We start from the raw sequence: 13,485 nt of genomic DNA on the forward strand, positions 1-13,485 counted from the left end.
CTCAGCTCTTCATATAATGCTCAGCCCTTCCCGATTTATTTTATTCTCAGCATGCCAGGCTGCAGAGGGGCATTTGCAAGGGCTGACTAAGGGGACATCACTGTGGAAAGGACGAGGAGCCTTGGTGGCATCGCTGACAAGGCTGCAGAAGCAGCCCCGGCGCTTGCACAGGGCTGAGCGTGTCCCGCTAGCCTGGATAACCCGCCCTGGGAGGCACCTCGTCTCTATTTAAACCCCCCTCTCCTGGGATGGTATTAAGGACGTGTCTATTAAATTGCTCTGTGTCACTCCGGCACGGCTTGTCCCTGTCACCACCCACGCTCCCCAGGCAGCTCTCGTTTGACCATGGCCACGTGTTTCCTCTCCATCCCCATCACCTTTACCCTGCAGCATCCCAGAGCTTTATGTTTTGAGTTTTGCCTCACCGGGCAATTTTGCATAGCAACATTTTTCCAATCCCAAATTATTCTAATGACACCAGCGAAGAGCTAAAAATAGGAGAAAGGCTTTTTCTGCCTCTCCCCCACCATCCGCTGCTGGGAGCACGGGGACGGCGCTGGCAGCGGGAGCCTCCGAGGTGTTTGCGGGGAGCGTTTGGAGAGTATCACACCTCCCCTTTCCTTTCCCAGCCGTGGATCTTTAAATATCTGGCCCAAATCCACACGAGCTTGTAGCTGTTTAACTCTTTGCATTCAAATCAAAAGGAAATTGGGCACCTAAAAGGGCTGGACAAGGACATGGGGCAGTGGGTGCGACACCACCCTGGGGAGCTCTTGCGTGGGCCAGGGCAGGAGGCACTGAACTGCAGGAGGGACCCCCGTGGTGTGGGCTGCAGGGACGTGGCGGCGGGGTCCTCCTGGCTCCCCAGGGGACCTCCCAGCTCCCACAGGGCTCATGGCACCCTCCTGCCCACTTGGCTTCCTCTTGCGCCAGGGCCCTTGGAGGGCTCTGGGCCCTGTGTGCGGTGGGAAAGGCTGTGAGCCAAGGTGGGAAGCAACCCCCGCACCCATGCCGCTCTCCCCAAAAAAGTGATGAACTCCCCCAAAGAAGTGATGCGCTGCCCCAAAATCAGCCATGCTGAATTTGGTACCTGAACATGCCTGGCACGGTGAAGCAGCAGCGGGGGGACACCTGAGCTGTGCTCGCTGCCATGGATGTCACCACGAGCAGGGTTTTGGAAGCACAGAAAGGGGATGGAGGTGGCGGCAGCCCCAGAGCATGGGTGTGCAGGGACACGCTGCTTCCCCAAACTTGGCTTTTGGGAGCTGCTTCCTCCTTGCCGCACACCCGGCTGCCGGCTTTACCCCTGCCTGATGGTGCCTTGCTCCTGAGCTTGTATCCTGCCCCCAGTTGGGAGCGGTGGATGAGCCAGCACCAACAGGAGATAGAGCCCAAAGCCCCTCCAGGACCCCCCACCAGGCACAGCAGTGGTGATTTTCCCTTCAGGATGATGCTCAGCACAGCACGTGTTGGGTTGTTTCACTGTTTTATTTTCATTTAAGGCATCTTATGGGACCCCATGCTCACTGAGGGTGACCGGAGCTCGGGAATCCACAGGGACACATGGACAACACGCTGCCACACAGCCTCACCAGCCCTCAGAAGCCACCACACCTCAGCTGGGTTGAGCTCACGCCGCCAGCCTGTGCAGGGGGAGCAAAACGTGCGCTGCTACCCAAGCACGAGCAGAAAACCATCACCAACAACTTCACCCATGGCTTCAGACCGGATTCCCGGAGGATGCGCTGGGTATGAGTCCGTGCATCACCCTGGGCATGAAAACTGGTCCCGGCATGCAGGCAAGGGTGCCTATGGCGAGCCGGGGAGCAGCCAGCCAGCCTGGCATCATATCCATCCCCATTAGGGACACAATGGCATTTTTTTCCCCTTGGGGCAGCACAGGTCCTAACCAGAGGCAAATTAATGCCCTGCACCCAGGCCCTTGGGCCAGGATTCTGCTCAAGTGGAGCTGGAGGAGGGCCGGGCTCCAGCGGGTGGTCGGAGCAGGAGGAGAAGCTGCGGCTGCAGAAGGGAACAGAAAGGCCAGTGAGCTGGGAGGTGACGGCTGCCCTGCCACACGCCGGGGATTACACTGGGGTGCAGCAGCTTGGCCCGGCCGCGAGACGGATGAGTCAGAGGTTTCAGGCACAATGGGAAGCGCGGGCTCAGCAGGGACTGGGACGTGTCGGGATGGGGACGTGTCGGGATGGGGCCTCAAGGTCGCTGAGCGCTGCATCACCATGAGCGAAACCTCTGGGGCAGGGCACGGAAGAAAGGCTTTTGCCCGCCTGGTCCTGGCGAGAGGAAGGAAATGGGTGAACTCGTGGCAGTGCGTGTGAAGAGGCCATGCTATGCGTCCTGCCGCCAGCCGGACCAGCCACCAGCATGGGGCTGCTTGCGCTTCCCAGCAGGCGCTGGCAGGGTACCAGGGACCACATCCCAGCTCGGCAAGAGCTGTCTCCAGCCCGGCTGCTTCCCCAAGGCGTCCCCACCTCTCTCCCGCCTACTGCCGTCTTCTCCCTTATGCAGTCTTTTCCTTTCCACAAAAAAAAAAAAAGCAAACCCAGAAGTGCAAAAGGACTAAAAAAATAACGAAGCCGCCAAAGCTATATTGCCACTCGTTCTGAGTCACCCCGACAAGCCCTTGGCTCCCCCCACAGCTTGCAAAGGCAGAAATACTTGGCACACGCTAATTACAAGCATGAAGACAGAGGTGCTGCTTGTGGGCCACGCCGCCTCAGGCACACGGGCCTCACAGCTTGCAGCAACAGGAGAAACCTCCCACGGCAAACCTGGGGTGGACTAAGCCATCATTCCCAAAGGGCAGCAGGAACCATCCTCCAGAAACATCTCCAAAGGCCAAAAAAACATTTGCCGGAGTTGCAGCCACCGCTTTCTCTGCTCATCAGCACCTTCCTTCCCCTTCCCACAGGCCGGGGGCTGGGAAAAGGAGATCCTCAGAAGGGGCCGCTGAACTTGGATGCCAGCATGGACCACACAGCCCATCGCCCTACCGAGGTGTCACTCCCCAGCACTGGAAGCACCCAAACACTCGCACCCACGCCTGCAGCTGCCCACCACTGTAGGAGCAGGCACTCGCTGGCCTCTTTGTTGCAAAACCCTCACCATTCGCTCACAGCAGAAAATAAAACTTTTCTTGTTTCACGGTGTGAAAGAAGATAGCTGCTGGGCCACAAGCTGGAGGTCCCGCGGCTTCCCCGCCCCTGGGGGGACAGGAGGCATGGCCGTGGCTGTGAGCCCTTGGCAGGTTTGGACCTATGCCATTCCAGGAGGCGAAGGCTCTGATCCCTCTCCCTGCACCCCACATGCTGGCAGCCACAGAAAATTAAACCCTCCCCTCCCGCCTGCCCGTGGGACCGTGCCCGCAGCACGCGCTGGGCCCAGCAGCCACATTGGCTCAGCTCAGCAGCCACAGCCACCGAGGAGCATCCCCATCCCACCCAGCACGCCCAGGCCAGGCTGGCAGAACACGGGCCATTTGGAATGCCACTAACGAGGCCGGTGGTTGCTATCTGCATCCTCCCCACCGGCATCACGGTCACCCACCAGTGCCACGGCTGCCAGTCACTGGGGAGCCTTGCCCAGCCCTTTTGCAGAAAATAGACAAAGTTGATACAGTTTTGAGTTGGTTTTTTTTGTTGTTTTGTTGGGTTTTTTTTTTCCAGGCAGGGCATGGGCAAACGGGGATGCCATGCTCATCTCCTGCAGCCGGGCACAGCCAACCCCTCGGGGATCTACAAGGTGGGAGGCAAGTGCAGTTGAGGATGGGAGCCCCGTACAGAATCTCCCATTGCCAAGCGTGCAAGCGATGGTGTTGCTCTGCCGTTTGCTGCAGTGCCTCAGCCTCTGAGGCTCAGGAAATGGCACAACGGCAGCATCAGCCACAGGCTCAGGGGCAGCTGCTCCCTCGAAATGAACCAGGGACACAGTTTACCTGAGCCATTTGCCTGTTTACCGAGGGCTGGCTGCAGTTTGTGGGAGCAGGAGCAGATCCACCGTAATAAAAAGCCTTTTCTAACATTCTCTCTTAATGCTGCCAGGAAGAAGTATCATTTTCTAAGAGGAAAATCCATTTGTCTAGGATTACGTGCCACAGAAAATGATTATACAGCTGCAGAGGACAGACTTTCCCAAGCGAAGCCACCAGCCCCATGGGATGCGTGGGTGCAGGTCCTGGCCCCACACAGTCCTGGGGGCTTAGCAGCAGCACCAGGGGACAGGGGGGAACTGCTGGCAGATGGCCAGATCTGGACCCTGGCACACTCTGTGACAGCTGCACTCTCCTCTGCCTAGGAAAGGAAAAAAATAATCACAGAGCATCAGAGGGTGAATCTCCTGAGGTCCCACAGGTTTCCGAGTTGTGTCATGACTACTATTGTGACAAGAAGCCACCAGCGATTTATGAGGCTGGTGCTGAGCTGGCATCAAACCCCGTGCTCCATCCCCGACTGCACTGTCAATCTAAGCGGAAGCAAAAAGCTCCATCGGCTATCACAGCAAAGGGTAAGCGGCCTGGCAAAGCCCCAGCAGGACCACAGGACGATGACACTGCCATCGGCATGGCTGAGACACAGGTGCTACCAGAGGGACTGGGCAGGAACAAGCCACCTGCCAAGGCTGCAGGCAGACCCAAGTGCGAGGCAGTGCCATCCAGGCGCACAAGTATTGTTGCTCCCATGTGGAAGTCACCTGGAGCCTCTGCACCTGCCACCCACACAGCACACTTTCCGTCGTTCCAGTTGGTGTTCAAATTACTCCTGAAAATGTTCCATTCTTTAAGCACGATGTTCGGCAGATGCGCTGGTGCCCCAAACATCTCTGCCTGTAACCGGCGGCACCAACCCGGCTCCCACAGCTGCGCGGCAGGGAGGCCTGCTGCTCTCTCTTGGGCGAGGCTGTGATCACATTTTGCCACGATGATGCAGAGGATGGGCACCTGGCTCCGACGCTGTGGCTTCAGCGCTGCTGGCTCCTACGGCGGCCAGCTCTGAGACGGCTGTGCACCTGCTGGGGCCGAGGGAGGGATGAGCTCTCATGTGGGGAGCAGGGGGGCACGCTGGGCTGGCCCGGCAGGGACAGCTGCCGTGACTCAGGAGTGCCTGCGGTGCCCCAGGGGCCGGGCAGAGCCCCCACCGCACCCGCAAAGCTGCGCGTAGGCACTGTCATGCACCGCAGCTGAACCTCGCCAAAGGGACCCCACGTTCAGGGCAGCGGCACCCACATGCACTGTCCCCAAGGGGACAGGGCCGGAACAAAAAGCCAGCGGGATGGGAGAGGCCGGAAAGAAGCAGGACCAGTGTCTCCCTTGCACCCTGTTTTCTGAGGGCCCCATGCCCGCTCCTGTTAAGAGCGGTAAGCCCCCAGCCACCGCAGAGCTCAGCCCCGGCAGGATCACGATCTCCTTTCCAAAAGCACTTTCTCCCCCACCCCCCCACCAAAAAAGCGGCTGTTTCATCTGGTGGCTCCAGGGACAAGACGCAGAGCAGCCGTGCACGTGACCCCCTCTCTCCACTGCCCTGGTTAGCAGCGGTTTCCTCTTCAGAGACCGAACAGCGGCAGCAGAAGTGGTTGGGTTTTACATGACCCCTCGCAGGGGGTGCAGCCGGTGACGGGGAGATGGCGCAGGGAGGGTAACAGCACCCAGCCCCCCGCCCCAAGGTCCCTCTTGCTTGATGACTGTTCACAATTTGAGCATTACAAGCATTACAAGCATAAAGCATACAGGAGCAGCCAGTGGGTGCGCACGGGGAAGAGAAAAGCATGACTTCCTCCCTTTTTTCTTCTCAACAAGAGATCTGAGGCCGCATACAAAAGGAAGTGCTGAAATCACACGCCCCGTAGATAGAATACAATTATTCTGTCAGCACCAACCCCCTGGGAAACGCTGCTCCTCCCCTTGCACCGCCACCAGCTACCCTCAGCACCTGGCCCCAAGCAGGATGCTGACCTGCCCCGGTGGGACACCAGCCCCTTCGTGCTCTGGCACATCATCCCCACCACGGCTGGGATTTCGGCACGGCTCCAAGCTGAGCAGCTCTCCCCTCTTGGGGTTGTGCGGTCAGCAAAGAGGCTGTGCTTGCAGGGAGATGCTACCGGAATACAGCACAGCTCTCGCACTGTCCTTACAGCGCACCTTCAGATAACTTCTGCAACCAGAGTTTCCACCCAGGAAGCCATGCTGGCATAAACATGCCAGTAAATATCTTCCTGCAGGCCACTGGTTAATTAAGGAGCTCTTTTCATAACAACTTAACAAATAATGCGTGTGGTTACGACAAATTACATTCTCGCTTTGCTGTGCATTCACTAATCATCGCTGTTGTGCTCTGCAAGCCAGGAGAGTGTTTTGTGAAGTGTGAAGTTCGCAAGGAATGCTCTTACTGCAGATAAAGGGAGGCCGAGCTCAGGGCAGGCACAGAAAGCACCTGGGTGCCTGCGGACAAAGCTCCCCACACACACAAGAAGTGAGGTTTTGAGAAAACCCAGCAGATTCAGCTTAAATGCTCTGGTTTCTACAGTAGGGACTACTGGCGCTGTGGGCAGCGTGAAGGAGGAACTGGAACAGGCTGTTACATTTACCCCCAGCAGCACCCCTGTTGCAGACCTACTTTCACAGCGCGCGCTCAGGGCTGCGAGATGGCGCAGGCAGCCACGGCCGCTTCCACTACCGAGCAGAAGTGATTTCCTTTGAAATTAAAATCTCAAAGCCATCGCTGCGCAACAAGAGGCAGCTTGGTGAGGAATACCACCAGCAACAACATATCTGCTCACCAGAATTGTTTGAAGGTGTCAAAACTTTAAAGCTGTAGATCCTTATACTAAAACAGCGAAGGTGAAATCAAAAGGCAGAACAGTTTCGCACAGGCGCAGGGAGCACCTGTGTGTTTTATCCGTCCGGTACCTACCCCCATGACAGCCCCTGCTCCTGGAATGAGACTCCCAGGACCTCTGCAACACAGGAATGACACAGAAACCACAGGCTTTAAAAAAAAACAAACGACAAACAAAACCCCACCATCTGAGTCCCACCTCAAGCACAAAAGTTTCATGGACTGGCTATCTGGGGCTGTGTGATTGAGCCTGCTCAGCTTTCTCCTCGCAGAGACTTGGGCATGGTGTCCTCAGATCTGCTCTGCAAGCACTCGGCAAGCCAACAAGCTGCTGCCCGGCAGAGGTAACCAGTACGTGCACCCAGCGCTGCTCTGGGTGAAGCTCTGGTTCCGTTTTCTGCCTTCCTCTGCCTCAGCCGGCAGACATCAGCAGCTCACATCTGTCCTCCTTGGAAGGCACTATCAGTGGATCTAGGCTAACGAGCCCACTTCTTCTGGTGCCTCATGCCAAGTCCACCATCGAGAGGCCGTTTTCTGTAGATGAGTCACAAACCACACTGGAGACAGTTCCTTTGTGGTGTTATTCTATACCCTCTCCCTCTTCTCCAGAGCTCAACCGGCTGCCAGAGGACAGATACTGTGGTCAAAGATCTCATGATGGAAAATTCTGTGAAGAGATTTAAAAAAAAAAAAAAAAAGGTATGGATTTTTAAGTGGCCCGTTTTTGTTTAAGCACTGGACCTACATGTTGTGTCAGCACAATATGCAAAGTATTTTCTTCATGCATAACCGTCTGCTCCATCACTTAACCAAAAAATGAACAAACCAACCCTGACAGGTGCTAAGTCCCACCTCTACAGACTGGTTTTGGGGAGAGGGCTCTACAGCAGAGCACACAGTACTAAAAGCAGCACTGGGCATGTTATTTTTATTACTTCAGTGTCTTAAAACTCCAGTTTGGAGATCCCACTGCACGACAGTGTGGAAGCAGAAGAGAAAGTCAGCGTGCAGCTCAAAGACGGTCCTGCTGAAGACAAAGGCTGGCACCTGGCAGAGCGCTAGGTTTTGGGACAAAGGAACTCCTTTGTACAAGCAGGGTTCTGGTCTGCACTTCCACAGGGTCCCTGATGGTATTTCACAGTCAGTTTAGAGCTTCGCCTCTGGAACGCTCACACCGTGCCAAGTAAACAGCAGCTCTGTGAATTCCTGGCAGCACTGGCTGCACCAGTTAACCTACCATTTGTTTCCTGTGGATATTCACGATATGAATGTCTTCGCTGCGGTACTCCTCATCGTGCTTATCCAGGGGAATTTTTTCTAGCTCAAAGTCCATCTGAAGCAGCTGGTTATCAGAGAATACACAAATCAATTCAAATGACACAGACTGCCCTTCTGAACTAAGTGTGCTCAGTTTAAAAGGCCCCAAAATATACCCATACAAGGACCAGAAGCCTTAGGAGGATAGAACCACCACGGTTGGACCATTTCACTAAAGGCCTCTATAAACATGCAAGCCATTCTTCCTCCTTGCCCCCCGCAGCACTTTTACCCTCATTTTAACAACTCTAGTGCCAATGCAAAGCTAGACACCTTGCAACATTTCAGAAAAATCTAAAAGCCTGTGATAAAACACTTTGCTTCCTCCAATCTCCAAAGTGTTATGCCAAACCGCAGCACCTGCCTCTGCCAGCATTCTCAACTGGAGGGGAGGGGTGGGGGGAAGCACTGACTCTGCAACATGCTTAGAAAATTAACCGAACCCTGGCAAGCCAAGGAAGGAAATAAATTACAGGAAAGCAGAAATCATCCAGAAACACCTACACCTATCGTGTTTATTGTGGGAGCGGCACCTCATCAGAGCTGATCTCAGTCGTAGCAACCCTCCTCACAGTCAGGTCCCCACAAGAGTTCCAAGGCACAGCTAATTATCAAAGAGATGCTTTTCTTAACATGTACAAATCACCCTGGAATTCTTGCCCTTCCCCTTTTTTTCTGTAGTAGTAGTAGTATTATTACATATAATCCAGTACTCCTGCAGAAGGGCTGCTTATCAGCAGCCCTCACAGGGGCAGAGTTAAATCCTGCACTGAACCGTCATCCTCACAAACCTAGAAGGAATTCAGCTGTGTTCCTTTTCTTTACCTGCACAGTAGATACAGCTGGACTATTTAATTATATCACCTATTGATGCTCTCTCAGTAGAGGGCGGAAATTTTTGCAAAAGCAGCTGTATCAATTGGCAGAGTCACGAGTTCCTGAGCTACTCCAGAAAACTTTACCTGTATTTTCCCTCTGCTTTCAACAGAACATGCTAGAAGAACATGAATTTTCACTGGACTAATCTTTAATCCTCCCCATAACCTCTGGTAACGTCAAGAAAACCACTGCAGAAAGAAGGCAGCAATCAGCTGCTAATTTACTTGCTCCTACAAAAAGGATTGCTTTATTGCCTCACGTATGGTGGCCCTTTTGCAAACCTGGAAGGTATCACAGGCTCAAGAGGCTTTTAACAACCTATGCGAGTCTGGCTGCCTGGATCAAAAGCATCAATACAGTTAAGATTAGCAAGGCAAGAAAGGTTAGTTCAACTTTTTGACGGAAGAAAAGCTCTGAAAGTATCCAGAAAGTCTCTACTGGTGAGTTGGACAGTAACTTCAAGAATCGCCATCCGAATTTTCCGCCCCATCTAAAGACAAACATGCCTCTCCTGCTACAAACTCTATTTTGTGCAGTCAACCCAAACTCGTACGTGTAGCAACTGCCATTGACGTTCAGCTGATCCCATACAAAGACCTCTTGCATCCAAGCTATTTTCCTAGTGTTTAAAAAGCACGTTAAAAACACTTACCTCAAAGTATTTTCTCTCAATTTCAGGATTCTTTCCCATAGTCCTTTGTTCATAACAGCACAAGACGCAGGTATCAGGGCCAGTAAGGTCTTTCAGTGTCTTCAGTAACGGTTCTAATGACTGCCCAAAAGAGATTAAGTATTTTGCACTTAGATTTCAAGTTCATTTTACTGGTAAAACACCCTCTAACTAGAGAAAGTGCTCACCCAAGATGGAACTTTCTAGTTTTCTTTTCAGGGGGTTATTTTTAGTGCTTTAACTGGGACAAGAACACGGGGCAAGCTGGAAAGCAGAGAAAGGGAGACTGCATAGGAGAAGAGTCTCACAGACTGACCAAGAAAACTGAACTAGCATCAAAGCCAAAAACATCCCACACTGCTGAGTGGGCATTTCCTTGAGACACACAACAATGTATTTCTTAACATGTTTTATAAGTCAGTTTTCTCAACCACTGTTGGAAAGTGGCTCAGACCCAGACCACTGCGTATGGAAACAGGACCAATATGCAGGGAGGCAATGCAAGGGGCTGGTAAGAGCACGGAGAGGGCACTGGGACATGGGGTTCTCCAGGTCATTTCCCTATTCTTGCAACTTCTGTTAGCTCTCTGTGCACACCCAACAGAGCTCCAGCTGAGGAGATGGGGCAGACTACAACAACCACTTGGCTGGAGCATGATTTCTCCTTTTGCCTTCCTAAGGGGAGCATGAGGAGAACCCAAACAGCGCAGACACAGCATTATTAAATTTAATTTACCAATGCGCTGAACAGTTCACAGCTATCAGTCACAATGTTTTGCTTCACACTTGATTCCCAATGTAAAAACAAAAACAAGGGGACACATACACACACACGCAAATATTAAGTTTAAATAGTGTTTTTTAAGCATGAAGTCTCTGGTTGAATATCAAACAGCCTTGGATCTGTTAAAAGTACCTTTTCCAGTCTTGTCCTATGTTTTCCTCTAAACCACGGGGCCTGAGATGCAAGCACAATACTTACAGGAACACTTCTCACACAGAACCCACACCCTTCCCCAGGAAGCCTTCTACAGAGTTTTTTCAAAGTCCTCATTTACCTCCTCATAGTAAATGCAATCAGCCATTAGTATATAATCAGGAGGAGGCTGAAATTCTGTTACATCTTCACCCCTAAAAAGAAGAGGGGAAAGAAAAAAAAAAAAAGGGTGAAAACAAGCTTCAGTAACAAGACAACAAGCGCTGCGAAAGAAAGGGCTGAGTGTGAAGTGAACTGCTGCTCTGACACCCGGCTCCCCTCTGACAGCTCTGTGCTCACCTACAGCCGGCAATTTAACAAAGCAAGAGCAGAAGCCCAGTGAAAGGCAAACAGAAACATTAAAGGATCATACAAACCATTTCAGTACCTTGGCTCGGACTGACCCTGTGACCAGATGTTTGTTGTTTTCTATATTAAGCAGCAGCAGCTCCTGCAGCTCCTCCAGGTCGGTGACGGTCACGTCCGCCCTGCAACACACACGGGGTTACGGCCCGGCCCACGCACAGTAATACGTGTTTTGAGAGAATTTAAAAGACTCCACGTCCATACTACAACGAAGCGGGATAACAGGCGGCGGGGCCCCGGCCTCCCGCCCGCCGCTCACCCCAGCGTGGCCGCCATGATGCCGACGGCGCCGGTGCCGGCGCCCAGCTCCAGGACGTGGCGGCGGGCGAGGGGACAAGCGCCAGTCTCCAGGAACTTGGCGAGCACCAGCGCAGCGTCCCACACCACGCAGCCCACGCCGCCCGCCGCCCGCTGCTCCAGCCGCAGCGCCGGCCCGCCCCGCCGCTCCAGCTCCCGCACGAAGCCCGCCATGGCCGCGGCACTGAGGCGGCGCGGCCCCGCCTCCCGGGGCTGGCGCGCGGAGGGGAAATGGCGGGCGGCGGCTCCCGCCGGGGCGCGCGGCCGCCGTCCCTCAGAGCCCTGAGGTAGCCGGAACCCCTCAGGAGGCTGCTCCGTGTAAGCCGCCTCCTGGCCTCTCCTGACCAACTCCTCTGTAAGCTGAGTGTTAATTAGAAGAAAGCGTACTCCGGGCTACCCTTGCTTGACAGGAAAACGTGTTTTTACTTTTCGCTTTCACTAAAAACTTGTTTTTAGCGCCAGCAGGCAGCACAGGGCCAAACGGAAAGCTGCAGGGGTGAATGTGGGCAGCCGTGGCTCGGCCGGGCGGCCTGCGCGCCGGGCTCCCCTCAGGCGTGAGAAGCCCCCATTCGACGCTGAACAGCAGCCAGAGAAAGGCAGCCCAGAGGAAAATAAACACACGGTGACTGAAAAGTCTGTTTCACAAGTTACCCGGTGCGGCCTGTAAGCACTGCGGGCATATGCAGTCCCAGTGAAGCCAGAGGACTGCTAGAAATCACAGGTGTTGTACACCCTTATCCAACCTCCTTTTTAAAAAAGCAGCTGAACATGCATGGACTGTGCCTCAACATTTCTAAGTGCAAAAGCTTTTGATTTTTTTCCTTGGGCTCATGGAAGAAAGTTTGTATTACTTTATTTCTTAGCATTTCTTACTAATGCTCACTCCCTTCCCCCAGGGAGGAGTTACTGCATTCGCTAGGGATTCAGAATGGTATAATCAGATTTGTGGTTTCTTTCTGAAACCTGGAGTAAATCTGGAGGAAAAAGAAAAAAAGAAAAGATGATTCCTTTTGTCCCTTCTTGGTTTTGATCTGCTGTAGCGATGTCATGGCACCCAAAGAAGTTATGCCAGCTCCAGAACAGGGGGAAATGCTAAAAATCAGCAATTGCAAATAGGATCACTGAAAACAAATAGAAAGATGTTTCTTTTGCTATTAACTGCCTTCACATTCCATCTGTTTATCTGCACTTTTCTGAGGGAATGGCGTTTTCCCACACAAGGCAACTTCAAACCCAGCAATTTTACATTTTCCCCCTCTAGCATTTTTTTTTCTCCTTTTTATCTGTCCCTCTCATTATGAAGTAACTGAAATGTTAATTTATTGCTAACTTGGCATTCCCTCGAACCGCACTGGTGGGAATCCGAGTGCCTTCGACCGCTTCCACAGCCAAACCATTACTTTGGGTACGCTGTGTTGTTGTACCCGCTGTACTTCATGCCGCTGGCATCACTGCTACCACCCTGCCTTGGAATGGTTCTTTGTCTTTGTCTTTTCCAGCTCTTGTTATGCTTGGAGGACAGTTTAATTGTGCGGTAAGTTACCCACAAGCAAGGCCCCTTTTCTGAATCACACTGTGATTTATGTACTTCAGGTTAACTCCAGAACTGGTCCTGTAAAGAATCATGTTTCACACATGGGAAATGGGGCGAGGAATGTTTCTTAGCTGCTGCCTTCTAGCACAAGTATGTCATGTTTTCACACTGCCCCTGTTGGGAGATCTAACACAAGAGGTTCCTGCTCTCCTTTCTCTCCCCTCATCCTCCTGGAGCTTTACTGTCCCAGCACTGCTATTGATCAGTTGTGGGTGGTGATGCTTTAAAGCCCAGCCTGAAAAAAAATACACCATATCCAGTTCTGAGCATGACAACACACTGCTGAAGTGGCAGGGGGAGAAGAGGTGAGTGGCTGAGAGGAAGGCAGCAGGGTTGGGGACTACCTTAACAGGACCTGCTGCTGGCCAAATAGCAACATGGACTTGCTGGCTCGTGTCTGTCCCACTGGTCCCTGGCAGAGGACAGGTCCTGAGGGCCCAGCAGGAACCATGGTCACCTTTGCTGTCCAGGACATCCCCAGATAGCAGCGAGAGGCTCTTGCAGGAATGCCTACCTCTGTCCATGTTAATCTAAT

At 53.1% G+C, this 13,485-nt stretch overlaps 1 protein-coding gene across 1 annotated transcript; it reads right to left on the bottom strand.

Annotated features, from left to right (window-relative positions):
* Window positions 1–6,783: 6,783 nt before the first annotated feature.
* On the bottom strand, window positions 6,784–11,542 carry VCPKMT (valosin containing protein lysine methyltransferase). Its single transcript, XM_040602473.1, has 6 exons — window positions 11,319–11,542; window positions 11,071–11,181; window positions 10,776–10,848; window positions 9,700–9,819; window positions 8,089–8,193; window positions 6,784–7,518 (listed from the first exon to the last, which is right to left on the bottom strand). Exons 1-6 carry the CDS (start codon window positions 11,528–11,530, stop codon window positions 7,504–7,506), a joined length of 636 nt encoding a protein of 211 aa, XP_040458407.1. The 5' UTR covers window positions 11,531–11,542; the 3' UTR covers window positions 6,784–7,503.
* Window positions 11,543–13,485: the final 1,943 nt, after the last annotated feature.

The sequence above is a fragment of the Falco naumanni genome, chromosome 7, assembly GCF_017639655.2.
Source record: "Falco naumanni isolate bFalNau1 chromosome 7, bFalNau1.pat, whole genome shotgun sequence".
Classification (NCBI taxonomy): domain Eukaryota; kingdom Metazoa; phylum Chordata; class Aves; order Falconiformes; family Falconidae; genus Falco; species Falco naumanni.

Excerpts from the sequence above, each read along its gene's own strand:
- VCPKMT (XM_040602473.1), bottom strand. The coding sequence starts at position 11,530 with ATGGCGGGCTTCGTGCGGGAGCTGGAGCGGCGGGGCGGGCCGGCGCTG. Across the intron at positions 11,182-11,318 it reads ATCATGGCGGCCACGCTGGG|GGCGGACGTGACCGTCACCG; the intron begins GTGAGCGGCGGG and ends TGTGTGTTGCAG. Across the intron at positions 10,849-11,070 it reads CGAGCCAAGGTACTGAAATG|GGGTGAAGATGTAACAGAAT; the intron begins GTTTGTATGATC and ends TCTTCTTTTTAG.